Genomic DNA, 25,175 nt, shown 5'->3' with positions numbered 1-25,175 from the left:
ATTTATTTACATATAGCCTGTGGCTTTTAGGCTACACCCACACAGCTGAATAGAATACTTCTAATGGAACCTGTAAGAAGCCTAAAACAGCAACTATTCAGCCTTTACAGAAAATGTTAGCAACCCCATGGTTTATAGTTCCAGACTAACCAGAAACGTTTATATTAAAGGGTCTCAGAGTTTAGCAAAGTCTCCACTCTGGTAAAGAAAAAAAAAAGATAATCAATAACTTTACTCTCTAATACTACTTAAAGGTGGCATTTATTAAATGCTTACTCTGCTACATGCAGGCTGTGTCGTGTTTCCTCACAGCCACATAAAGAGGCATTATAAGCTTTATCATGAGCATGTGAAAACTGGGCCTTTGTGACTTTGTGTGCACTTGCCCAAGGTCAGACAACCAAGATCAGAGATTTGAACCTAGGCAGTCTAATTTCCTAGGCTGTACTCTTAAGAACTGAACTCTATCAGCCCTGGCTGCTGTGGCACAGGGCATTGATCAATGGCCTGTGAACCCAGGGGTCACCACTTCCATTCCCAGCTAGGGTACATATGCCTGGGTTGCAGGCCGGGTCCCCAGTTGGGAGCATGTGAGAAGTAACCAATCTATGTTTCTCTCCCTTCCTTCCCTTCTCTCCGAAAATAAATAAAATCTTTAAAAAATTAACTTCTATCAGCTCCTTAAATATATTCTTCAGTACTACTTTTTAATTCAAGTACAGCTTCTATTTGACATTATGCAGAAACACTGGTAACAAATACTGCTATTAGGAACCAATTACAAGTGAATGTAAAGTGGCTCTTAAGGCTCTTTAAAGTCGCTTTAAAACTCTTCCAATTATGTAAAAAGCAAATACAAATTTTTGACAAACAGTTGGTTTTCACGCACTCTGGAACCACACATTTTTAAAGAAAAAACAAAAATTCACTTATGTAATGCTGGCCTTCTAATTTTATCAGTGTCTAGTGGTTTAGAAAACATTCTACAGATCTATAATATATGCTTTTAAAGGTTTACCTTTCAGTTACCTCTTAAACATATTATCATAATGACTTACATAACAATGAATATCTCAAAAACTGCACTGCCACTAAGACCAAGACAAAGCTTTTTATTAGCGATGCAAAGACTGTAATAGCAGGGGCCCAACCTTAAGGGAGCCACAGAACCACTACAGGGAGGGGCAGGGGTATTCTGATTTTTAATGGAGGTGGAGTGCCTGTTTTGACAGAAATCAGTTACTGGACACAAATAAAAAGATCCTTTGCCAGGCGTTTGATGGCAGGTATTAAGTATCTGCTTACTGTAGCTCTCTGCACATAAGCTTTTACAAATTTAGATAAATCAAACTAGCCTAGTCTGCCACAAAGGCTTGCTGTTTCTAAAGTCTTGCAGGTAAGAAAATGTAATCAATCAATCAATAAGAGTTAATGACCAAGTTCTTTAGTCAGGGCATCAAATCTCCTTGGGCAACATGCACAAGATCTGTTCCCAGACACAAATATAAAAATAAGACTACCAGCAGAGGAAATCCAGTGCCAAATTTTAAGAAGCGTCAATCTTTTTTTGTTTGAATTGGTATTTCTCCCATATAGTCTTAGCATATCTTCAAAATACCATCTAAGATGGTTTCCAACATACAACTGAATAAAAACAATGTAGAAAATTTGTTGCTTAAATCAGAACACAAGAATTTTAATAGGGAGCTCCAAGTTTTTATACTTTAACAAATAGAATCTCTTAGGCAGAAAGCAAAGACAAATATCAGAATACAGACAGAATTCAGTATTAGTTAACAGAAACCACTAAGGGTTCATCAGATGTCTATGTCTAAACACCGGAGAGACAACAGGAAATTTTTTTTTAGAATGCCATGAAAACTTGTGAAAAAGCCAGAAGAATGTCATTAGGAATGTAATTATGCCTTTTATGGATCTCAGTATCAGGTGACATGGTAGCAATCTGATTTGCAGTTGTACTAAGCAAAGTAGTTGAGGAGAGAAAACTTTACAAAACAGTTGCTTTCTGCGGACTTGATTTCTCCACTTTAGTATCTCTGGTGTTTCCAAGATTGTATCAGCACCACAAAGGGGGGCACAGTTCTCATGAAGCCAAAAGCTAAGCCCACCCCAGACTTTGGGGCAATATGCGGAACACTTATTTTCAGCTTCAAGAGTTAGCGTTTCTTTTACGAAAAGGTAGAGAGGTTGAGCTCCACATCACAGTATACTCCAGACCCAGTAGGGACACCATTATCAATAAACTTTCCTAGGTGTCAACAACACTAGCAAGGTGAGGGTGAAATAAGAAAGTCTGCCAAAGATGGAGTCAATGCTTTAGTATCTACATATGGAAAAAAAAAAAAGAAACACACTTACTTCAGCAATTGCATTGAAATAGGTTAGGAAAATACAACCTTTTCAAAATAAATAACACTGAAAAAATGAATATATAAATAACACTAAAGAGATTAATTCAATCTCCTTAAATTAGTAAAAACATTTTTTCAAAATAAATACTTCAAATCAAGAGTCTTATGCCAACTGTGTAAGAGCTGTCTGAGAATGCATACTTGCCAAAAGATGATGAGTTATCACATCGATTTATACTTGACACTAACTTAGAGGGTTTTACTTTTCTTTAAATTTCAATCTTATATACTGTGAAACTAAAAAGCACGTCACACTGGCTGTACTCGTGACACTAATATATTGTATGCCAACTGTAATTAAAAAATTAAAATCTGAAAAACACATTATTCTGAACAACTTAATATAAAGCTAGCAAGTAATTCTCCTGTTTTCCCAGAACTGCTGTAGTGTGGTGGCAGAATTCCTGGAGGATCCACCAGGGATCCAGTCTCTGAAGTATAATCAAAGTAGTGCTGCTCTAATACCAGTGAACATGCCACATGCATCTTTTACATAAACTTGGAAAATACGCAGGTCACACACACTGTGATTTCAAATATGAGTGACCACAATGAAACACAGGCAAGTGTTTAGAAGGGCAGACTTATGAACCTAATCCCTTGAAGCTTTTATCCTCTTAAATAAATATACTAGGGAACAAAAGTTTGCACATCACCCTTGCCCCCATTTCAGCCTTCAATTATCTCCACATTAATTAAAGAAACTCTTCTAACCCTAAGGAAGGAGAACAACACAGTCATAATTATGCACTTCTTTTCTAAGACCTGGATTTGGAGAGTCACACATTCTATATATTGGACTGAACAAAAAAGTTGTTTTCTTCTACAATGCCTCTAGTAGTGCTTAGTTGTCTTTAACTTCATTCAAAATAATTTTGTTAGATTGTATTGGGACAGCTGTCATAACAGCATTCATTTTTTTTAAATGTATCAAAATTGGTAAATTTTTGTGCAGCCATTTTAATATTGAAAATGGAAGAAAATATGCAACATTTTTCAGCATATTATGCCTTATTATATCAAGAAAGGTAAAAACGCAACTGAAACCCCCCATAAAAGAGTTGTGTGGTATACGGAGGTGCTGTGACTGATCAAACCTGTCTCAAGTGGCTTGTGAAGTTTCTGGGTACTACTACATTGTGGCCAAATAATTCTTTGCTGTGGGGCTGTCTTCTGCACTGGAAGATGTTTAACAGCACACCTGGCCTCTATCTACTAGAAGTCAACAGAAGATACCTGACATACTAAAAATATCCAAATCAATAAAAGTTATCAGTATACATGAAAAATGTCTTTTGTAGAAAAATGTAAACAGACTTTTTTGCCAACCCAACATTTTATAATGCAGGACAAGCTTAACCATTCTGTTCTTCAGGTTTTCCTCCTTTTATAAAGGTGCACTCACACCTCAACAGGTTGTTCTGAATACTCAATGAGAATATACGTGAAGTACTTAATACTGTGTCTGCAACAGAGTGCACATGCCATAACTGTTAGCTATTATAATTACTGTAATGAGGGCTCTTTAACAACACACTCTGCAGCTCCACTTCTGTCACCCACATGGGAACTGCCCCACTTCCATGTTCAGACTTGAAATAAGCATTAAAACACTGGGAAAGATAGGCTGTGTATCATTAAAAAGGGTCAATGAGTTGCATGTGCAACCGACTTTTATTATCTCCTATATCTACCATTTAACTCTTCAGAAAAACTATTTGAGAAAAAGGTACAGGAAAATAAACCCCCTTCTACCAGAAGAGGTACTCTAAGTTAGCCAAGTAACTCACCATACATAACTGGGAAAGATCAGTGGTAAAAACGTTAAGCTGGATAGAAAGCTGAGAAAAAGGCATAAAATATGGACATGGAGTGGCAAACCAGAACCTTTCTGGCAAAAAATGACATATGATCAACCACAGGCATTAAAGAAAAGTAGTACATATTCTAATATTAAACAATAGTACATGAAAGAGCTCTGCTCAAAAGTGAGACTACACTGTGCCTACACCAACGTGTTATAATTCTGACTTAATGGCTTCATACTCAGATGCTTATAATGATGAACTGTAATGATTTTTTAAATGGGATCTTAAGGCTAGTGAAAAATGTTGATGACAAGCTACATTTTAACCTGTTAGCCACAATTAGCCATGGATGTAATAGCCTTCTTTTGGTGTTGGTAATGGATATATATTTAAAGTTCAAGGGGGTGGGGTGGGAGAGTGGAGGTAGCTTAACTTTTGCTGTGCAAAGATACCAAGAATAATAAGCAGCCTATAAAAATATAAATAGTATTCTTGAAGATGGTTAGATTCAAACAGATTATTTTTCAAAAAAATTACAACATTCTAAATTAAAATTTACATATGTATAAAGTGACTTAAACCGTATCCTTACCATTTTATAATAAATTTAATTTTTCTTCAGTCAATGGGTAACTATTATTACAGTCATCAATTTATAAGAAGCTTAAACTGCAAAAGACTCCCTCCTAAAAGCCCTCTAAATGTAGTTAGTACAAATTTGGATTTGGAAAAGAATTAAACAACAATAACAACCGAATCCAACTAATCAAAAAAAAAATTTATAAAAGTGAAACAAAAGAGGACAAAAAGTTCATTTGATGATAACCATCTGGTATATTTCTGTGCCCCCTCTTCCAATATATTTGGTATAAAAAGTAATTTATCGACAAATAGACCTGTAGGATACATAAATGCATCTTAGGGCCAGGAAGTCCGACTCTACCTGCAGCTCCTTGGGGAGCTTCGTCTGTCCTTGCAGCTGAAGAGTTGACCGCCTCCTGGTTGCTCTCGGGGTCAGCCATTTTCTCCTGTCGCCGAGCTTCAGCTGCTCCTCTTTTGCCCAGGCCAGAGCCTCGCCGACTACGACAGAAAAATGCCATCATTGGCAGCACTACCAGTGACCAGGAGCAATGAACACACAGGACAAAGCTCCAATGCATGGAGCACAAAGCCAGTTTCTTCTTACATACAAATTGTTGCAGAAAATCACTATGGGTAACAACCAAGACTCTGTATATTTAAAATTCTTCCAAGTTATAGTGCCTTCACAATACAAGCTTTTGTGTTCCTATGAGCTGTTATCATCCTTACAGAAAGATGCAATTTTTAAACACTTCCAACTAAATGAGAAAGTGACTCCTACTGAGACAGATCAACCCATTAGAAACTACTTCCAGGGTAAATAGTGGATCAATATACAAACTTTCAGATTGATACCAGACAAAAGGGGGGAGGAGAAGAAAAGGTAGAGAAGATGCAGAACATTCCCATTACCTAAGTTTCAGATTCTGTAAATCAAAAAAATAAACTATCCTAATAATAAACAGCTCCATCCTTTAAAATAAAGAATTAAAGATTTAATATTTATAAATAAACACAGATGAAATTTGGGAAGACACTTGTTTAGGATTAAGACACAGTATAAGATATTGAGAAAACAATGATCAGTCATTTTCCATTTAGCAAATAATACTTTATTAGACTTTTTTTCCTATTTTGACAGAAAATGAGGTAAAAAGACTTTTCCAAATGATTACAGGTTGATACATTTAAATAGCAGTTCCCCAAATGCCCTAGGAAATGCAGAAACTTACTGCTAAAGAAATCTTTTTAGACTACAGTGAAATTAGATGCTCCCTGGTAACGAACAAGAGGCAGACATGTAAATGAGGCTCTGAATCACCAAAGAATATGAGAAGAGTTTCTTCTTCCAATCAGTAAAGACATCTACCACAAACAGGAACTTGTTTATTTAATCTTTCCTTCATAGTTAAACAGCTCATTCCAAATGCAATTTGCCAAGCTACGAATGAGTGGGATTCAAATTAATTCATTTATTTAACATTTAATTTGCACCAAGCACATGATACACACTGCTAAACCTTTGGTTGCTGCCCTCAAGGAGTGTTAGTCAAAACAGAGAAAAGACACAGCTATAGTAAACTATAAAATCAATTGGTGGAGGAATCTCGACTAATTCCAAAAAGTGTGAAATGAAGAACATTCCAGGCAGGTGGCTAGATAGCTCCTGCACAGCATGACCATGTACAAGTATAAGTAATTACACATGCACTAAAAAAGCGATCATAAGCAACCCTGGCTGGTGTAGCTCAGTGGATTGAGTGCAGGCCTGCAAACCAGAGTTGCTAGTTCAAGCCCCAGTCAGGCAGGGCACATGCCTGGGTTTGCGAACCAGGTCCCCAGTAGGGGGCATGTGAGAGGCAACCACACACTGATGCTTCTCTCCCTCTCTTTCTCCTTCCCTTCCCCTGTATCTATAAATAAACAAATAAAATCTAAAGGGAAAAAAAGTGATCATAGGCAGAAGGCTGCAGAAAAAGATAAGACACTAGATTACCTGACTTCACATACAGCTTAAAATTAATTTTTAACCACAGTAAATTCAGTTTATGTCTAAAATTATAAACCTTGGGTAAAATGGATTCAAAATTTGGCCCAAAGTTGGACAAAAGCTCTGAAAAACTAAGAAACTTTCTCAGAGGTCCTCACAAAAAGCACAGGCACACTTCAGAGATACTGTGGGTTCGATTCTAGACCACCACAAAAAAAGAAAATATTGCAATAAATCAAAAACCATGAATTTTTGGGTTTCCCAGTACATATAAAAGTTATGTTTACACTATACTGCTGACTTTTAAGTGTACAGTAGCATTATGTCTAAAAAATCAAATACACAATCTTAATTTAAAAATAGTTTATTGTGAACAGGAAGAGATGAGTTGTCTTAGACATCACCTGGAGCAGTTGCATGCTGGAGGAGGTTAACAGGAAGCATTTACAGGGACTTCCAGTGAAGATGGAGACATAGATAAACATGCTTCACCTCCTTAAGGAACCACAGAAAGAACTACAACTAGACCTCAAAACAAATAACAATGAGAACCATCAGAAAAATCGAGCTATATGGAAGAGTCCAACAACCAAAGATTTAAATCAGTAAACTAGTAAATCAGTAAAAGATTTAAATTAGCCACATTGTTCCAGACAGGTGCATTTTCTACAATAGGCCATGCTACTAAAACAGAGAGTCAAAGCAACTCTACTTAATATACAGAAACACATGCAGGGAGGCTAGAGACAAAGAAATATGAGCTAAAAGAAAGTACAGAACAAAATCCCAGAAAAAGAACTAAATGAAACAGATGCAGAGTTCAAAACACTGGTGATCAGAAGGCTCAAAGAACTCACTAAGTACAGCAACAAAATAAAAAGGACCCAGGAAGAAATGAAGGTTACACTAAGTGAAATAAAGAAAAATCTACAGGAATCCAACAGTAGAGATGATGAAGCTGGGGTTTAGATCAACAATTCGGAACATAAGAAAAAGCATTCAACCTAAACAGCAAGAAGAAAAAAAAAGACTTCAAAAAATGACAATAGTACAGGGACCCTCTGCGACATCCCCAAATATACCAAACTCTGAATCGTAGGGGTGCCAGAAGAGGAAGAACAAGAAATTAAAAACTTATTTGAAAAAATAATGAAAGAAAACTTCCCTAATTTGGTGAAGGAAATAGACATGCAAGTCTTATTTCTGTGCTAAGGAAGCACAGAAAGTCCCAAACAAGTTGGACCCAAGGAGGACCACACCAAGACACATCATAATTAACATGCCTGACGTTAAAGATAAAGAGAAAATCTTTTTTTTAACAGTTTTTGAACTCATTGATTTTTTTAAAAGATTTTATGTATTTAGTTTTTTAGAGAGGGAAGGAAGGGAGAAAGAGAGAAACATCAATGTGCGGTTGCTGGGGGTCAATGGCCTGCAACCCAGGCATGTACCCTGGCTGGGAATCGAACCTTCCAACACTTTGGTTCACAGCCCGCGCTCAATCCACTGAGCTACGCCAGCCAGGGCTAGATAAAGAGAAAATCTCAAAAACAGCAAGAGAAAAACAGAGTTACCTACAAAGGAGTTCCCATAAGACTGTCAGCTAATTTCTCAAAAAGAGACTTTGCGGACTAGAAGGAACTGGCAAGAAGTATTCAAATGGTGAAAAGCAAGGACCTACAACCAACCGACATTACTCTACCCAGAAAAGATATCATTTAGATGGAAGGGCAGATAAAGTGTTTCCCAGACAAGGTATAGCTAAAGGATTTCATCATCACCAAGCGATTATTCAATGAAATGTTAAAAGGGACTTATTTCAGAAAAAGAAGAAGTTCAAACTATGAACATTAAAACAGCAACAAATTCACAGCTATTAACAACTAAATCTAAAATAAACAGATTAAGCAAACAACTAGAAGAGGAACAGAATCACAGAAACAGGGATCATCTGGAGGGTTATCAGCTGGGAAAAGGGGGAAAATGGGGTTAAAGTACAAGGATTAAGAAGCATAACTGGCAGGTACAAAATGGGGGGATGTCAAGAACAGTATAGGACATGGAGAAGCCAAAGAACTTACATGCACAACCCATGGACATGAACTAAGGGGGGAGGGGGGCTGCTGGAGGAAATGGGGATCCCGGGCAGACTGGGGCAAAGGCAGGAAAACTAAGACAACTGTAATACCATAATCAATAAAAGATACTTTCAAAAATTACTTGATTGCTGGGTTTTGGCACATTTAATAGAGAGAACAAACTACATGTAAATGAAAGAAAAATCCTGTGAGGTTGTGAATAGTTATCAGCACATGACCAACTGATGACCGAGGTTGAAAATATGGGAATGAAATTGCAAGAAAAAAAAGATTTTTATCATTAACGTAAGATTCCCAATCAGTTAATAAAAGTATGTGAAATATGAGTAAACAATACACTATCACATTAAAGGTAGCTGGTTTTCTGAAAATGAGTTCTAAAATAGCAACGGGGAGAAATGGGAATTAGAGACCTGAAATAATACAAACAAAACCTGCATTTTTCCTTAAGGGGTAGGTGTTGTAATGCAAAATGAAGATTAAGAACATCTCTCCCACTCATCCATTAAACTCAGTAACTGGTGCCAATGTGTTTAGAAACTAATTAGGCAACATCATAGCCATTAAAACAGGCATCCCTTTTGTTCCATTCATTACACTATCTTTAAAAAAATAACCCAAATCTGCTTAAAGATGCTCTTTAGAGATTTGGTAAATGGAACTCCAAAAACAATCAAATGTCCAAGCACCTGGCAATGACTCTAAAAATAATGTAGCAACAACGAGAAAGATAAAGGATAAAAAAGTGTTACAAAAAACTAGTATAATTAAAACTTAGCGAAAACATGTAAATAAATATTGGGAAAGAATTCATGAAAGTAGTAATAGTTATGTTAAAATAAATTTGTACCCTGGCTGGTGTGGTTCAGTGAACTGAGTGCCGTCCTGTGAACTGAAAGGTCCCCAGCTCAATTCCCAGTTAGGGCACACGCCTGGGTTGCGGGCCAGGTCCCCAGTTGGGGGCGTGGGAGATGCAACTACTCTCACACAGTGCTGTTTTTCTCCCTCTCTTTCTCCCTTCCTTCCCCCACTCTAATAAAATATTTAAAAAATAATAAAATAAATTTCCTTATTTCAATATTCAAGCGAAAAAAATTTTTAAGCTTACAAAGTTAATGATTTTGATGGAAACTCACTCAACACAGATATGAACTAATCATAAACTGGAAGAACCTGAGTTATTACCTGGCACTAGCACAGGAGCCCGTGGTCTTTTGGCGTGTGCTCCGCCTCAAACTGGGGAGCTCAGCAGGTGGGGATTCACTGCGCTTCTTGGTAGATTTTCTTAAGCCTATACATGGGAAATATGAAAGTAAAATGTTAGCAAGAGACGTTATCTTAAAAACTACAGAATTCTTCAGGTCATCATCCCGGTCCAAATCCCACAGAATCTTCAACACTAAATGACCTGAAAAGTCGATAAGCATATTTCCATTAGAACTGTGGAATCACCTTTAATAGATGTTAATATATACAATTACCCAGATCCCAGGATGCATTAATTTTTTATCACTTCACTAATTTAAAGTGGAAAGATAAATTCTTTACTCTTGATTTTTTTTTAAACATCAGGAAAGAGGTGGTAAACAGAGTTCTAGATCTTGACCTTTTAGACTCTCAATTTAAAACTTCAATTCATTCAACTTGGAGTGGTATTTCCACCATATATAAAGAAAGTTGTTAAGTGAAAACCACATTATTAGAAGAATCTTTAATAAGAAAACAAACTATAAAAACCAAATTTATGTTCAGACAGACATTACCATTAAAAATTTAAACCATACCTTTAGTCCCCACCCCCAAAAGTGGCTTTTGTGAAAGATGATCTATACTCAAACTCTATAAAGATGAAAAAATAAAACTTTCAGTGGGTAAAGAAGATCAGCCTAAGAAATTAAGGTTAAATTTTATTTTTATGTTGATTTCCAATATAGCATATCACCAGAATTATCTGATGTGATCAAAAATTTCTGCCTGATATCCTATACTATTTTATCTTTGTACAATAACCTTCACTGGACATGGCATTTGACCAGATTATAAAGGTATACATTCAGGTATTTAGAATCACTATTTTTTAATGTTAAAAAATTCAGAAATTGTTTTTAATATTTCAGAAAATATTAAATTATACATATTGATTGTGTGACTAAGTTGTAAGACTAAAAAAATGTACAATTTAGAGAGAGAAAAAAAACATGAGTGCATATTACAGTTAAACACTGCCAAAACCAAAGTGCTTTCTTTCATAAAGCTCCTGAAAAACCCTTGTATTACACTAACTTAGCTCATGTAATACTCAAGTGTCCTTACACATACCATGATACAGGATGGACACCAGCACCAATTTTTACATCTATTCAGTGACATTCAAAATAAAATACTCAACTTAATGAATTGTAGGCTACTGCTCTATTGTTAATTTGAGGTTGACAGTATACTTTTTGGCCAGGCTCTCTGACATTTCACTACTCATGGCCTATTTTATTTTAAACTTTGGTGGTTAACTTTCTTTTAAACAACTTAAAAGCTTCAATATAATAAAAGGTACTTGTTTTAAGTATATGGGTTCAATGAGTTTCACAAATGTGTTCACCCATATAAAGACCACCACAATCAAGACACAAAACATTTCCATTCCTCTAAAAAGTTCCTTCATGCCCCTTGCAGTTAAATCTTCCCAACACACTGGGCCTTGGCAACCAACGATTTGCCATTTTGTTGCTACTGCCTATTCAAAAATTTCATATGAATGAAACCACAGCGTTTTGGAAATAAACTCATGTTGTTGTCCATGTTAGTCCATTCCTTTTTACTGTGGAGCGGGTATGGTATGGTATTTTTCTGTGTATGTGCACAAACTCTTTACCCATATTTGGTGTTAAATAGAACTGTGCTAAGTTTCAGAGAAGTAAGGTGGAGAAAAACCAAATAACAAAGTGGAACAGAAAAATATTTGTAACGTGTCATAACCATATCACAATATAAAATGACTGTTGGACTGACAGTAACACTATCTAGCCTGATAAACTAGGACAGATAACCCCAAACATTTTGTTGTCTCAAAGGCAATCCCATGGTAAAGGAGCTGCTACATATAATGAATGCTCTCTAATAGAAGAGATGTATTGCTATTTATAACATTACCTGAGTCCAGGATGACAGACAAAACTTGCTTTTACATACTCTACTCCTAAAACTAGAACAGAACCTCTCACACATTGTTAAGATTAGTAGAAACTTATCAGGGTATCTAAACAAATCAAGTGAATTCTTTCTTAGAAGAACTACATAGATGATGGGGAAAAGGAAAGTTGATGTTAAAACAACTTGGTAAACCAAGTACTTCCTAGAAAGTGTGAATAACTGTAACCTTTTTTGGCCATTCAGCAAATTGATGATGCCAGAATACACTATCTTTGAGTTTTAATGGGCTATGGAGTTTTTCAAAAAAGCATATATACCTTTCAGGTATAAAGTTGCTAATTCTTATTTTTCAGACACAAAAATATTAACAGACTTGCTTAGAGGTACCTAACTACACAATTCCTAAGCTTATTCTGAAGAACAGTATACTGTGTGTTCAATACATTTCTGGCAAATTGTTAAAATTTTGCTTTACTGGTTCATTTAGAAACCTTCAAGCAATATATTTGCATAGTAAAAAAAAGGAAATTTTTAAAACTATATAAAAATAGTTTTTTTTGTAGAATTAAAACATGCTTTCTTTATTCTACTGGTCAAATAAGGAGTATTTTAATAGAAAAGGAATCATATTAAGTATAAACCTACAACCTACTAAAAACCAATTACAACACGTGTGTGGGAACACCCACACACCCCCTTTTCTCCAGGTGCTGTAATGCAGCAAAACTGTATTTATCATTCATGTTTAAGATGCCACTCTGAAAAGCAACCAGAGAATATCACTGGTTAGGTTAATATATTCTTACCAAGGAAGGGGCCTTCGTGTAATGAAGTGAGGTATAAATGTAGACACATTACTTTTATCAAAGTTCCCTGACCTTTTTATATTGGTATAAGAATACACAAATCTATTACTAGGAATGTATTCCTATAATCTTTATTCCTTTGGACAAAGGTGAAACAGGCAGTTAGTATTATTCTTTTAAAAGTCCTAATTGGTATTTTCTTCTACAGTAAGTATGCCTTACTTTTTCCCTTTTGAAGAAGTACTGTATTTTGCCATGTATAACGCGCACTATTTTGCCCAAGTTTTTGGGCAAATGAAGCTGTGCATTATACAAGGGTGTAATGATTACATACCATGGGTATAATAATCCCATGTATAATGCACACAAAAATGTGGGTGGACATTATACAAGGGAGCACATTATGCATGGTGAAACACAGTATTCCTCAAACTCAACTGCTGGAAATCCAGGGCCTCATCTTTTTAAAAGAAATGATTCCTTTTGCTAAGTGTGACATCTGAAATGTAAAGTAACTAAACCTCTCACATATCCTACTGTAAACTTGGAGTTTTAAATATAAACATTTTTAAAATTTTAACATTGCAGGCCTTACATATAGTACCTTCTGGACCCTTAAAAATAGTTAAGATGTTCTTGGGTACCTCCTGCTTATAACTGATTTTCCTTTTTTACTTAAAGTATTTCTCATTACATTACAAAACTGTGAAATAATTGTGATTTTGTCATTTGCAGAAGAAATGAGCAGTAGTAACATGACCTAATTTTACTACCAGAGTCACCAAAAGTGGGAAAAAATTCCATTCCTTGGAAAGGTAAGGTTTCCACTCTTGATTGTGTTACTTTAAAAGTAGCAGTGTACAACTGGGCCATACATATTCACTATCATGCTTTTATTCTACTTTTAATTGTTCCATGATCTGTTATAGGTATACTAATCTTTGATAGGTATATACACACATACCAGACCTATTACAAAGTCCTTCAATGAAAATACAGTGCCCCCATGATAAAGTATTAGCAATGCAATAACTAAATAAACTTTTCAATTTCCTAAAGATTCCTTTTGTCCTTCTCTTGTATAAGGAGTCAAAATAGACATGAATATCAATGTAGCTGATAAAGCTGTTTGAAAATCAAGCAGAAGTGTGTTGAGGGGGGGATCAACCTAACACCTTTCTTCAGTGAATAATGACATCATTCAAATACATGAATGTTTTTATTCTCCAACTTACACATTTACTTTAAAGTAACACAAAAAAAAATGACCAGCAGACATCTGCTGCATTACCCCCTGCAACACTTTTTCTGAGCACCCTGCCTCAGGGTACTTTTTTAATTCTCTAAGGATTAATCACCCTTTAAAAAAAAAAAAATTCTCTAAGGAGATTATCTCTTACCCTTTCCCCATGATACTGATGAAGCTGTCATTCACAGTACACTCCTACTATGCATGCTATTTCACTCATCTCCAATCACAATTCTACAACCACCATCCCTTCTCCCCTCCACCAGTGATTCATTCATGGAAAGGTAGGCATCTGACTCAAGGAGATACAGGGAGGTTGATGTCTTCTTTGTGGGGTGCAAAAATGAGGGGATCATTAAGTCACAAGGCTTGGGACAAATAGGACCATCTTCATGTGAGCTCCTGGATCCAGCCAATCCTGAATCTCTTGGCTTTACCAGTCACTTGAACTGATTTCCATTTAACTTTGACTTATCCATCACATAAACCCAAATCTTCTGACTGTAAGTCATTATTTAAATTTTTATTCTAGAGCAGGTGTCAACAATCTATTACTACAGACCAAATCTAGCTGGTGGCGTGTTTTTTTGTATAGCTCACAAACTAAAAATGGTTTTACATTTTTAGTGAGTTACAATGAAAGATGTGATCAAGACTATGTAGTCAGTAAAGACTAACATTTACCATATGGCCCTTTACAAAAAATGTTTAATAACCTGGACTTGGAGGAGAAAAAGACTAGTCTAAGCACTCACCTAAATCTTAAAAATCAGTAGAAATTAAACAAAACAAAAACTTCTCCAAAACAAAAATAAAAATAAATCCCTTTATGTAATCCCTTTATGTTTTAGAAAGAAAAGGCAAATACCTGAGCTAAACAATATCTTGGCGATAAGTTTCAGTACTAATTTTTCTAGAATATTAGGTGTCTTAATTTTTACGTCTTTTTGTCATATTCCTACAGACAGTAAATGGAGTAGAAAAACCAATACGAATAAGGTACACAAATCTTAAGGTATTGACCTTAAACAAGTGTTAATATCCAGAAAAATCACTACAATTCAATTACATATGCAGATGTCAAAGATGACTGTGACTGACCTTTCTCAATTTTTATAAATTAAAAAGTGCTAACAATTAATTACATTATTTACATGTCCAATCTACTTCAAAGGGTTTTCAAAAACACTCCTTTTTTCTTCATAAAAGGAAGGAAAAGAGCACCAAATAGCATGATGATTAGCATGCATGAAGAGTTCAATTTATAATCATTTAATAGGGTCATTTGGCTACTGGAAAAATTGGACCTAATAAGGATAATCAACTAACAATAGGTATATTCTCAATAACTAGCTCTTGATTTCTTTGGGCAGCACAGAATCATGAGAATGTGATGTACCTTTGGTATTTTTTGTGTGTTTATTTTCAAGTTTATGCATCTTTATTAGTGGCTACTTTACTAAAATAAATTCATCCCTGTCTGGCAAAGCTCAGTGGATTGAGTGCGGGCTGCAAACCAAAGTGTCGCAGGTTCGATTCCCAGTCAGGGTACATCCCTGGGTTGCAGGCCATGACCCCCAGCAACCGCACATTGATGTCTCTCTCTCTCTCTCCCTCCCTTCCCACTCTAAAAATAAATAAAATCCTAAAGAAAAACCCTAAAATTCATAAAATGAAAAGTAATCTATGATATAAAGAATTTACAGATGTTTATTTTAAAATTACTCAATAGCAATAAAAGAGAAGTTTTGCAGATGACAGTGAGCTAAATCCCAAATTCATATTTCCAAGTTGGTGCACAACAATTTCACATACTGAGTTGGCAATATGAATTTAAAACATTAGAAATTTGCAGACATTCACCTAAGCATTGTTATTTTTGATAATGAGAAATTTGTAAAGAGCTGAATCTCCAATAATAAGGAATGGTTCAATAAACATCAGTATAATAAAAACTGCAGGAACAGAGTTACTTAATGAGAATATGAGTAAACTGGCATTTTTACACTGCTAGTGGGAATGCAAATTCATGTATTTCTAGGGGCAATTTAAAATAGACAAAAATATTTAAAACAAACATAATGAGTGACCTAACAGGAAATGATGTAAATCACAAAGCTATTGTCAATTTAAAAATTTAGAATATAAATGCCCATTAGCAGGGAATAGGATAAATTAAGGTATAACCATATGTACCCATTAAAACTGATAGAATTCATAGTTGTTTTTTTAAAGGAAAAACATCTATTAATAGTTTAGGCAGATAAAAAACACTTTGATTTCTTCCTATCTAAAACATGGATACCACCTCATTCTGTCACTACCAATTAGAATGATACTCAGAATCTCACAAAGGTGAACATGAAATTCAACGTAAGTGCCTAGTATGGGGCCTGGCTTGTAACAGACGCACAAAAACCAATGCCTACTGTCACATAGAACGAGCTCCTACTTTTGATAGTAGGTTCATACACATAGAAAAGTATCTGCCTTCTGGGTAAAGAAAGAAGACTGAACGTAAGCATTCACTTCTGACCTCTCATGGAACTCCACTAAAACAGCACTAAAACAAGAATCTGAAGCATAAATCTACCAGGATGGGAAGAATGGAAGGGATTATTACCACAACACAGTTTTAGAAGATGAAAAACAGGAATTCTAGTGCTAACTGCTCTGGGAAATCCAGAAAACTGAGATAAACTACCAATTAGAATGATACTCAGAATCTCACAAAGGTTCAGGAATTGATGGTACCAGGTACTTCTGGACAGACTTCGTAGTTAAAACTGAAAGGCTGGTCACAAAGCAGTCAGACCCTAGATCCCCTCCCTCAAGTACATAGCTGGTGTAACTGTCCCTCTCTTGAGGGAGCAAAGCACAAGACCATTATTCTCTAGAAAGTATAAAATAAAAAAATTCTCAAAGTACACAGATGAAAATAGGTACACCATACCACCAATGAGGGGCGGGGAGAAGTGCAAACAACTCAATAAATGACACCTGGCCCCTCTCTCAGCTGTCTCTTCTCTGACTCAGCCCCCAGAGCTCAAGCAGTTAAGTGTTTATCTCCAGGCAGGAGCCTGAAAGAATCTACTCTGTGGAAAGAAAAAGAAAACCCTAAAAATAATGAGAGATTTCGTAATGAATAGCCCAACCAGTTCAGTAGATAACAAGTCTCAGTCAAATGTCGTCTACATGCTCAGAGCTTACAAATTAGATTTTTGGTGCCCCTACACTGAGTCTGGGGAAACAACCAGAAACGACAAGAATCTGAGAAAAATTCTTAGTATGAAAGCCAAAAACAAAACAAACCTAACCTATCCCAAACACAGACACACACACATACAGCCTACACAGGACTGTATAACAAAGAAAAACTCTTGTAATGTCCTCAAAAAAAGAAATACATCCATAACAAGAAAGTAAATGAGAACAAATTAACCTCTTGAAAATAAAAACAAATAGTAAACATGAAGATACCTACCAGAAAGTAGAACAAAAAGGAAAACAATAATAAAAAGTTAAGATCAGAACTTTCCAAAAGAATGATCGCCAAAAATTATAAGACTATTGTAGTTTTAAGGCTGGAAATCCTGAGTCTTGGGGAATGTCCCAAGACCCAAGGGAATCCAGGACTCCTGGTCACCGTAACAAGGAATGAAAACAAACCCACAGCTATGACAAAATTGTGACATTTCTAAATAATGGAGGTAAAGATCTCCAAGTATCCAGAAAAACAAGTTACATATACAACACACCAGAAATCAGAATGTCCGTAGTTATCGAAAGCTAAAAGATAATGTAATTCTTCCAAGTTCTAAATAAAAATTATTTATGACCCAGAACTCTATATTCAATTGGTCAAACACGTATCAAGGTTATGTATGTTCAAACATTTAAAAATCTGAAAATAGTCAAAAGCTTTTTAAATTCTCAAAGGCACTTCTTTTTAGAAAGCAAGTGGAAGATAATGTTCCGTCACAGAACATGATGTGGATTCTGTAAACAGAAAAGACTGAAGAAATCAGGTTTAAAAAAGCAGACATCCAGAGGACTCTTTTTTCTCAGGAAACTGAAACAAATATATGTAGACAGCTTGAAAAAAAGATTTAAACAGTTAGCAGCACAGTCTGGAGTACTAGGTTCCCAAAAAAGAGTGATGACAACAACAAAAAAATTATTAATTTCAGGAAAACAATGTGTGTGAAAGAAAAGTTCCCATGTAGCTCTGTAAATGGCATTTATGTAACCATTCTAATACTGAGCACCAAATTATAACTGGGAAAATGAGAAGTCTGGATAGTATGCATTTGGTGGGCAAAAAGGCGGTGTAAATATTCTTTAAAAACATGTAATAGTGCTCAACAACAAGAGTGCAATAATCAACAAGTATACATCTGAGCACATAATTTAAAGCCAGCAAAATAAGTACCAAAATAATCAGTTATAGGGAAGGGCAATGTGACAGGAAGGTTGCTTTCTAAAAAATAAATTTTATATAACACTTTAAACTGCATTTCAACACTGGTAAGTGTAAAGAAAAAAACTTATCAGGATACACACACAAGGAGAAAAGTAGTCCTCAGTAATCAAATTGGATGATTTTGCATTTTTTCTTCTTTGTACATTTTGGTATTGTCTGGATTATTCTTTTTTTAAATAACAAACATTTTATAATCAAAACTGTGAGAAAATATTACGGAACACAGAAACTCAGTTTTCAGTAATTTACACGTAAGTTTAGTAAAATGTGCTTTGTCTAAATTCTTAATCTAACCCAACATACATATTAACCTTTTAAAAAAACTGGCAACCCATTTTTTAAATTTTAATATATATTTTAGGAATTGTTGGTAACTTTTCAGAACAGTTGCAATGATGTTAACAGCTGCCTTATAATATAGAAAACATTTAATACCCAACCCTGTCCCTTTAAGCTTCTCACCCAACACCTCAGGACACTAAATGATAATTCAACTTTGTAAACTCAGTACAGATAACCCTATAAGCTAGCCCCAACTAACTAGGTGAAACCAAGAGTTTAACTTTTAAATTCTTTTCTTTTGCTCAACTCAGAAGTGCAAAGCACCATGTCTCAGACTGACAGAAAGGAGTCCTAACCCAGAAATTACCTTCCCAGATTTTGGCACCTGTCTGGTTCTTCTCTAGTTCTAATAATGGCCTCGGGCTGCATGCAAGTCACCAGAAGAGTTTGAAACATAAGCTGAAAAATAAGTGGTAACTACTGCTGACTAGGTTATTAATAATGTGCACACGATATCCAGTTTAAATAAGAAAAAACTGGATCTACAAATAGACACATCAAATTGGAAATATAATACCTTTAAATTTTCTGTTAAAAAAACCCTGCATAATTACTCAAATTGTGATCACAAACTGTGTCTTATATTTCTGTGCCATCCATCACCACCTACTACTATTCAGACATACACACTTTGAAAGTCAAATTATTTCCAAATCAGCTTTATTTATAAAGAAAATAGATTAGCAAAACATATTTTGAAGCCAGGTGAATTAAGAAAATATTTTTTAAATATTATATTTAAAACATTATAATCCATTTCTGAAAATCATTTGTCTCATTACATTGCCCCAGAGGTTTTACATTTATGTTATGTAAATTTTTAAGAATGTCTGGTCAGGTTAAACAACACGTATGTGTTGTTTACAGGATGTGTTGTTTATTAGGAAGTTACACAGAGTAACTTCCTAATGCACATAAAAAATTGTCACATAACACTATCCTTTCTGGGCTATTACCTCAAGACTACTACTAATTGATATAGGATGACCTTTGTCCTAAAGTTATTTCGATCAGCTGCTGCTGGCAAGAACAGGCTTCAGGAAGCCTATCACAAAAGTTGTTGTTTCACCAGCCCTCCCGCCAACCCTAGTTCCTCCCCAGGAAAGGGTTCGCCAGCCTATTAATGTTGCCAGGCCAGCACACAGGGAAGGGTCTTCCTACTTAAGTGTCCTGACTAAATGTGCTATATCATTTCCCAAAGTGTGTTCCACAGACCACTGCTATCTTCCAAGGTAATATAGGTGACCAAATTTGTAAAATACTGGGTTAAGCAGAAGTTGCTATTTCTCACAGCTTTCCTATGCTAATGCATAATCTGAATCTCCATGAATGGTTACTTGATCATGGAGAAATGGGTTTCACAAAGCATCTTGTAAGTACTTTATTTCTATCATTTGGAAAAAGTCTGCTTTACCATGAAGCTTTACTAACCAATCATATCTTAGAATGAGCCTTTACATGGGGAAACACTTATACTCTAATTAATAGGTTCACAAATTCTTAAAAGTTGAAGAAAACAATCTACCCAATTTGGATTGCTTTCTGTATCACAAAGTATAAATCCATTCCACTTTTTTAGATAATTTACAGATTTCATTTTCCTGAGATATACTAATCAGAAAACTCAACTTCTAACCACTGAATCTAAATTCTGATCCCTAGGGTTAATGTTAAAAAAAAAAAATCTTCAAATACATAGCAACAACTCTCAATGCATCATTATGTTTATATGGTGCTTTAAATTTGCACAACTGTTTTCACATACATTCTTTTATATATGCTTCACAAGAATAAATATTGTCATTTTGCAAATAAGATTAGGGATTAGGCTGCCAATGATTTGCCCAACCTCACAAAACTATGAGATGACAGAACTTCAAATCAAGATCTTCCAAATGTAAGGACAGACATTTTTAAACTGATAAATGACTAGCATTTAAAAATCCTTCATTCTCACAACACTGCTCTGAATGTTTTCTCTTAAGATACTGAAGATCAGCTGTGCACCCTAAATTTAGTGATATAACTTATGTACTAAGCACTATGTTAAGTCTCCTCACAGATTTATTTATTCCTCAAATAGCTATTGTGCCAATTTTACAAAGAAAAGGTTACAAATTTTCCCAGTCACCAGATAATAAAATAGCAGAACTAGGGTTTCATTTCAGAATTTTTAGCTCTATATTAAGAGCTCTCTCTCCCCGAAATACCATTACTTGAAACCTAGAGATTTATTCCCCTAAAATACCTCACTTTGCCCCTATATTCTTAAATTACCAAGTATTGCCGATTCTCTTGCGGTACTACTTCTTTACAAAAACTTCCCTGAAGTGACACATTTAATCATGCCTAAAATTCACCTGACCCTTCTGACTTCAGGAAACCTTCCTTGATTTATCTCATCCACTCTACTCAATCATTTGAGAGTCCTGAGATGATTTAGGTTTAATTCTTTGCTCTATCACTTCTTAGTTCTGTGGCCTTGGATAGGTAACTTGACCAGTGACCCTGACTTTCCTTACCTGTTAGATAGGAATAATAGTAACTGCCATATAGGGTTGATGATGAGTAAATGAGATGATTCACGTACAGTATTTACCAGTTGTCAGGCACTTGTAAGCACACTGAATGTTTACTACTATTTGTTTAGAAATGTTTTTCACTTATTTGAAAACAAGTGAATATTTAATGAAGGGGATGATATAAATCCTTAGTTCATACAGTATTCATCTCTAAAAATGAAATCAATATGAGTTAAGAAAAATCAGATAAAATCTTGTCTCCTCTAAGGAACTTAACATCTCTTAATGAGTCAAAGATGTTGTAACAGTAAAACACAGAGAATTAACACGGGTAAAGCACAGTAGTACAGCAAAGAAAGTAATAGCTTCAAAGTCACACATTCTTCCACTGTCAAGTCTAATGCTGCCACTTACAAGATGTAACTTGGGCATGAATTTTATAATAACTATCACCAAGCACTATTTTTTTTTAAATTAATCATGACCGCATATAAAATACCTGGCACTTACTAGATGCTAAACAAATACTAGTTCCCTTCTCTTGTTTCAACAGCTTATGCTATAATTAGAGCTTAGAACTAGGACAGTGGCAGTGAAAATGTAAAAGCATTATTAGTGACCACAGAACACAGAGATTTTCAAACTACTAAGTCCGTTTGTGACCATGTGTACAGTGACTTTAATACACTATCTAAACTGGTTTTATTATAGAACAGCATCAAAACTCTTCAGTGTTCCTAACTGAGAGCACAACCAAGGAAATCCCACTGATTGGCCACTAGTAAGTTTGAGCTTCCTTTAAAAAATCATGCTAAAAGCTCTGGCTGGTGTGGCTCAGTGGATTGAGCGCGAGCCTGTGAACCAAATGATCTTGTTCCGATTTCCAGTCAGGGCACATGCCTGGGTTGAGGGCCAGGTCCCCAGTAGGGGGGATGGGAGAGGCAAGCAGACAGTGATGTTTCTCTCCCTCTCTTTCTCCCTCCTTTCCCTTCTCTCTAAAAACATATAAATAAAATATTTTTAAAAATTAAAATAAATTATGTTAAAAGAGAGTTCTTTCTAACAAAAGAAAGCTGGTCTCTGAAAAGAGAGAAGACACGACACTCAGAAATAATCTGCTCTCTCACCTGGGCCTAGACCCTTCTAGAAATAAAGAGTTGAAAAGGGTGAGCTCTTCAAGTGAGGCAGACTGGGAGGCAGAAAGGCAAGAAGTGAATCCCATGAAACATGCTGCAAACTCAACCTGGCCCACTGACTACGGAGATCATAGAACTACTACAATGCTGACAGAGATTAAAGGACACAGATGCACACACACACATGCAAACACAGATGCACACATGCTTCTACTTCCTTTTAAAGCAGAGGGGGAAGAGGTATAAAAGCAAAGACAGACAACAGTAATTGTCAAACTAAAAAACCCTGGCAGGCCCAATGGACAGCTGTTCTCCCTTTTTGACCCAGCCTTTTATTACCTTTTCACTTCAAGATACCAATCTTGATCTTAATCCAGTGGCTGTACCTTCAAATTCAAAAGGTTTTAAATAGCTGCACTACATATTTAAAATACCAAATAGAACAAAATTCTACAATCTGAGAGTAAAAGATGTTACCTTTCCCAACAGCCCTATGAAACAAAGTTTTATTTAGTGTAAAAGTTAGCTAATAATGAAACAACTGAAAGTAGTTCTAGATTGTAGGGTTAAACTAAACAGAGCTAACATTTAGCTCTACTTCAATATTAGACTAGGCTACTTCAATGTTAGCTAAACTTTGAAAAAAGTACTATTAGATACTATATAAAATCCCCTAATAACCAAGAAAAAATTCTAACCCTATCAAAATGTGGATCTGACATGTTTTATGAGGCTAAAAAGGAGAAAAGATAGTCAAAATCCAGCTTCTGATTAAATAGTATAAAAAATTCAATGCTTAAAAATTGTAGATAAGCACTGCTATTCTCTGTATTTGTTCTTTTCAGATTTATCAAAATAGTAAAAAGAAAAAAAATATTTTACTATTATAGCAACTGCATAATTGAAAAAGTTCATCAACATGTCTAATGAAATGAACATCAGCTTCCTGAAGATGACCTTTGGGAAAAAAGAGAAGAAAGCTGGGTATGTCAAGATCCCTTTCTTCCATATAGTTTCTATGCTGGAGATCTCTACTTGAATATTATTCTCAAACATTAGCTCTTTCTACTCCACTGTAAGTTTCAGGAGGCCAATATTCTTTCCCACTTACCTAGGACCCAGAGCCTCAGTGCATGAAATGTAAGTAGTATATTTATCTTTGAATTAAACTCCTTAAAGGCCATAAAATATTATAACACATGTGAGTAAGGTTTAATTAAATGAGAGTACATTTATTCTAATAACTCAGTATTTCCATACATTAAGAATATAATAAAACAAGAACAACAAAACCCTACATTTGATCTCTAATCCTGGTCAAGAGCAGGTCATAATTAGAATACTTTTGTATTTGGTTATAGAAGAAAATCCAACTTGATGTCCCACCCTGATTACTCGGAAATAAGTAGCAGATGCTGCAAAGATAAAGAAAGATACAGACACTGAAACGTGATGGTTTATTACTAAGAAGTCAGCATTCTTTATGTCTCCATAAAACTAAATGTGGTATTAATCATTATGTACTGTTTTATAGTAAGAGTTCAGTAATCAATCTTCTAAGACAGCCTCAGACTTAAAAAAACAAAAATCCTGACATCTTAAAAGCATCATCACTTTGACAAATAGAGAAGTTTCTTAATTAAAAAAAGAGGATCTTTCTGTGAACTTACTTGCTAATTTGGCCTGTAATCCAGAAGGTCCAGGTTTTGATGTCTCTGACTTAGAAGACCCTGGAAGAGACAGTTTTGTTTTAGGAAGGCTAACTTTAGGGCTGAAACGAGCAGCCCAATCAAATTTTGAAGAGCCACCAGTTTTACTCTGTTCCTTTTCCCTGCTACTTCTTCTGGGACTGGGACTGGATGCTGAACGGGAACGCCTGGCCTTGTTCTGGTCTTTTCCTTGTTTTACCCTGGCACCTGGTGGTACAGTGGACGAGGCCGAGGCTACAGCAGAAGATGAGGAGGAAGTAGAGGCAGCAGAAGAAGAATCAGTGATGGTGCTACACCCAGCTTTGGCTGAGGCGGCTGATTTTGAAGCCAGCTTGGTAGGTTTTGCAGATCTCTCTTCGGCACCAGTTGACTCAGACACAGAACCACTCTTTATACAAGAACTCTCTGTCCTCTTCCTTTTCTGACTCCGTGAACTACCAGTGGCCCCACTCTTTCTGGTATGAGCCTTGCTTGTTGATGGCGATTGTGCAGATTTCAGTTGTTGCTCCTGGTCTAAATGTCTCTTCTTTGACTTACTATGTGGCTTATTTGTTTCTGAGGGAGGTTCAGTATGCTGAAGTGCTTTTGGTTTTTTTGCAGAGCTAGGAGAATTGGTCCTGTTGTAGTCTGGACTAGCACTGCGTTTCACTCCTCGAGAATTGTCTTTCTTAGGCACCTGCCCCGTTTTTTGCCTTTCTGAAGTATTGGCTCTCTCTGGATCCTCTGGTTGTGGAACTATGACAGCAGATGATGAACTGCAGCTTCTAAGAGGTTAGATAAGAACAGTGTTAATACCAGCCTGCCATCATTCAACCTGTTATGTAATATTAACTTCTCAAATCTTGGGAAATAAGTGCTTTTAGAAAACAG

General features: G+C 35.6%; 1 protein-coding gene across 17 annotated transcripts in view; it reads right to left on the bottom strand.

The window, feature by feature from the left end:
* Window positions 1–25,175, bottom strand: part of TRIP12 (thyroid hormone receptor interactor 12) — a 139,861-nt gene that overhangs the window by 63,444 nt on the left and 51,242 nt on the right. For 15 of the 17 annotated variants that reach the window (XM_045853306.1, XM_045853343.1, XM_045853422.1 and 12 more), the window contains 3 exons: window positions 24,267–25,069; window positions 10,097–10,202; window positions 5,184–5,320 (listed from right to left, as the gene is read on the bottom strand). In XM_045853306.1, coding sequence (XP_045709262.1) covers window positions 5,184–5,320; window positions 10,097–10,202; window positions 24,267–25,069 — 1,046 coding nt within the window. The remainder of the gene's footprint in view (window positions 1–5,183; window positions 5,321–10,096; window positions 10,203–24,266; window positions 25,070–25,175) is intronic. The other 2 variants (XM_045853376.1, XM_045853388.1) reach the window with 1 other exon arrangement.

The sequence above is a fragment of the Phyllostomus hastatus genome, unplaced genomic scaffold, assembly GCF_019186645.2.
Source record: "Phyllostomus hastatus isolate PE091 unplaced genomic scaffold, TTU_PhHast_1.1 phas_contig_137, whole genome shotgun sequence".
In the NCBI taxonomy this organism is placed as follows: domain Eukaryota; kingdom Metazoa; phylum Chordata; class Mammalia; order Chiroptera; family Phyllostomidae; genus Phyllostomus; species Phyllostomus hastatus.
Note: the sequence above shows the minus strand (reverse complement) of the source record. Positions and strands in the feature narration are given on the sequence as shown.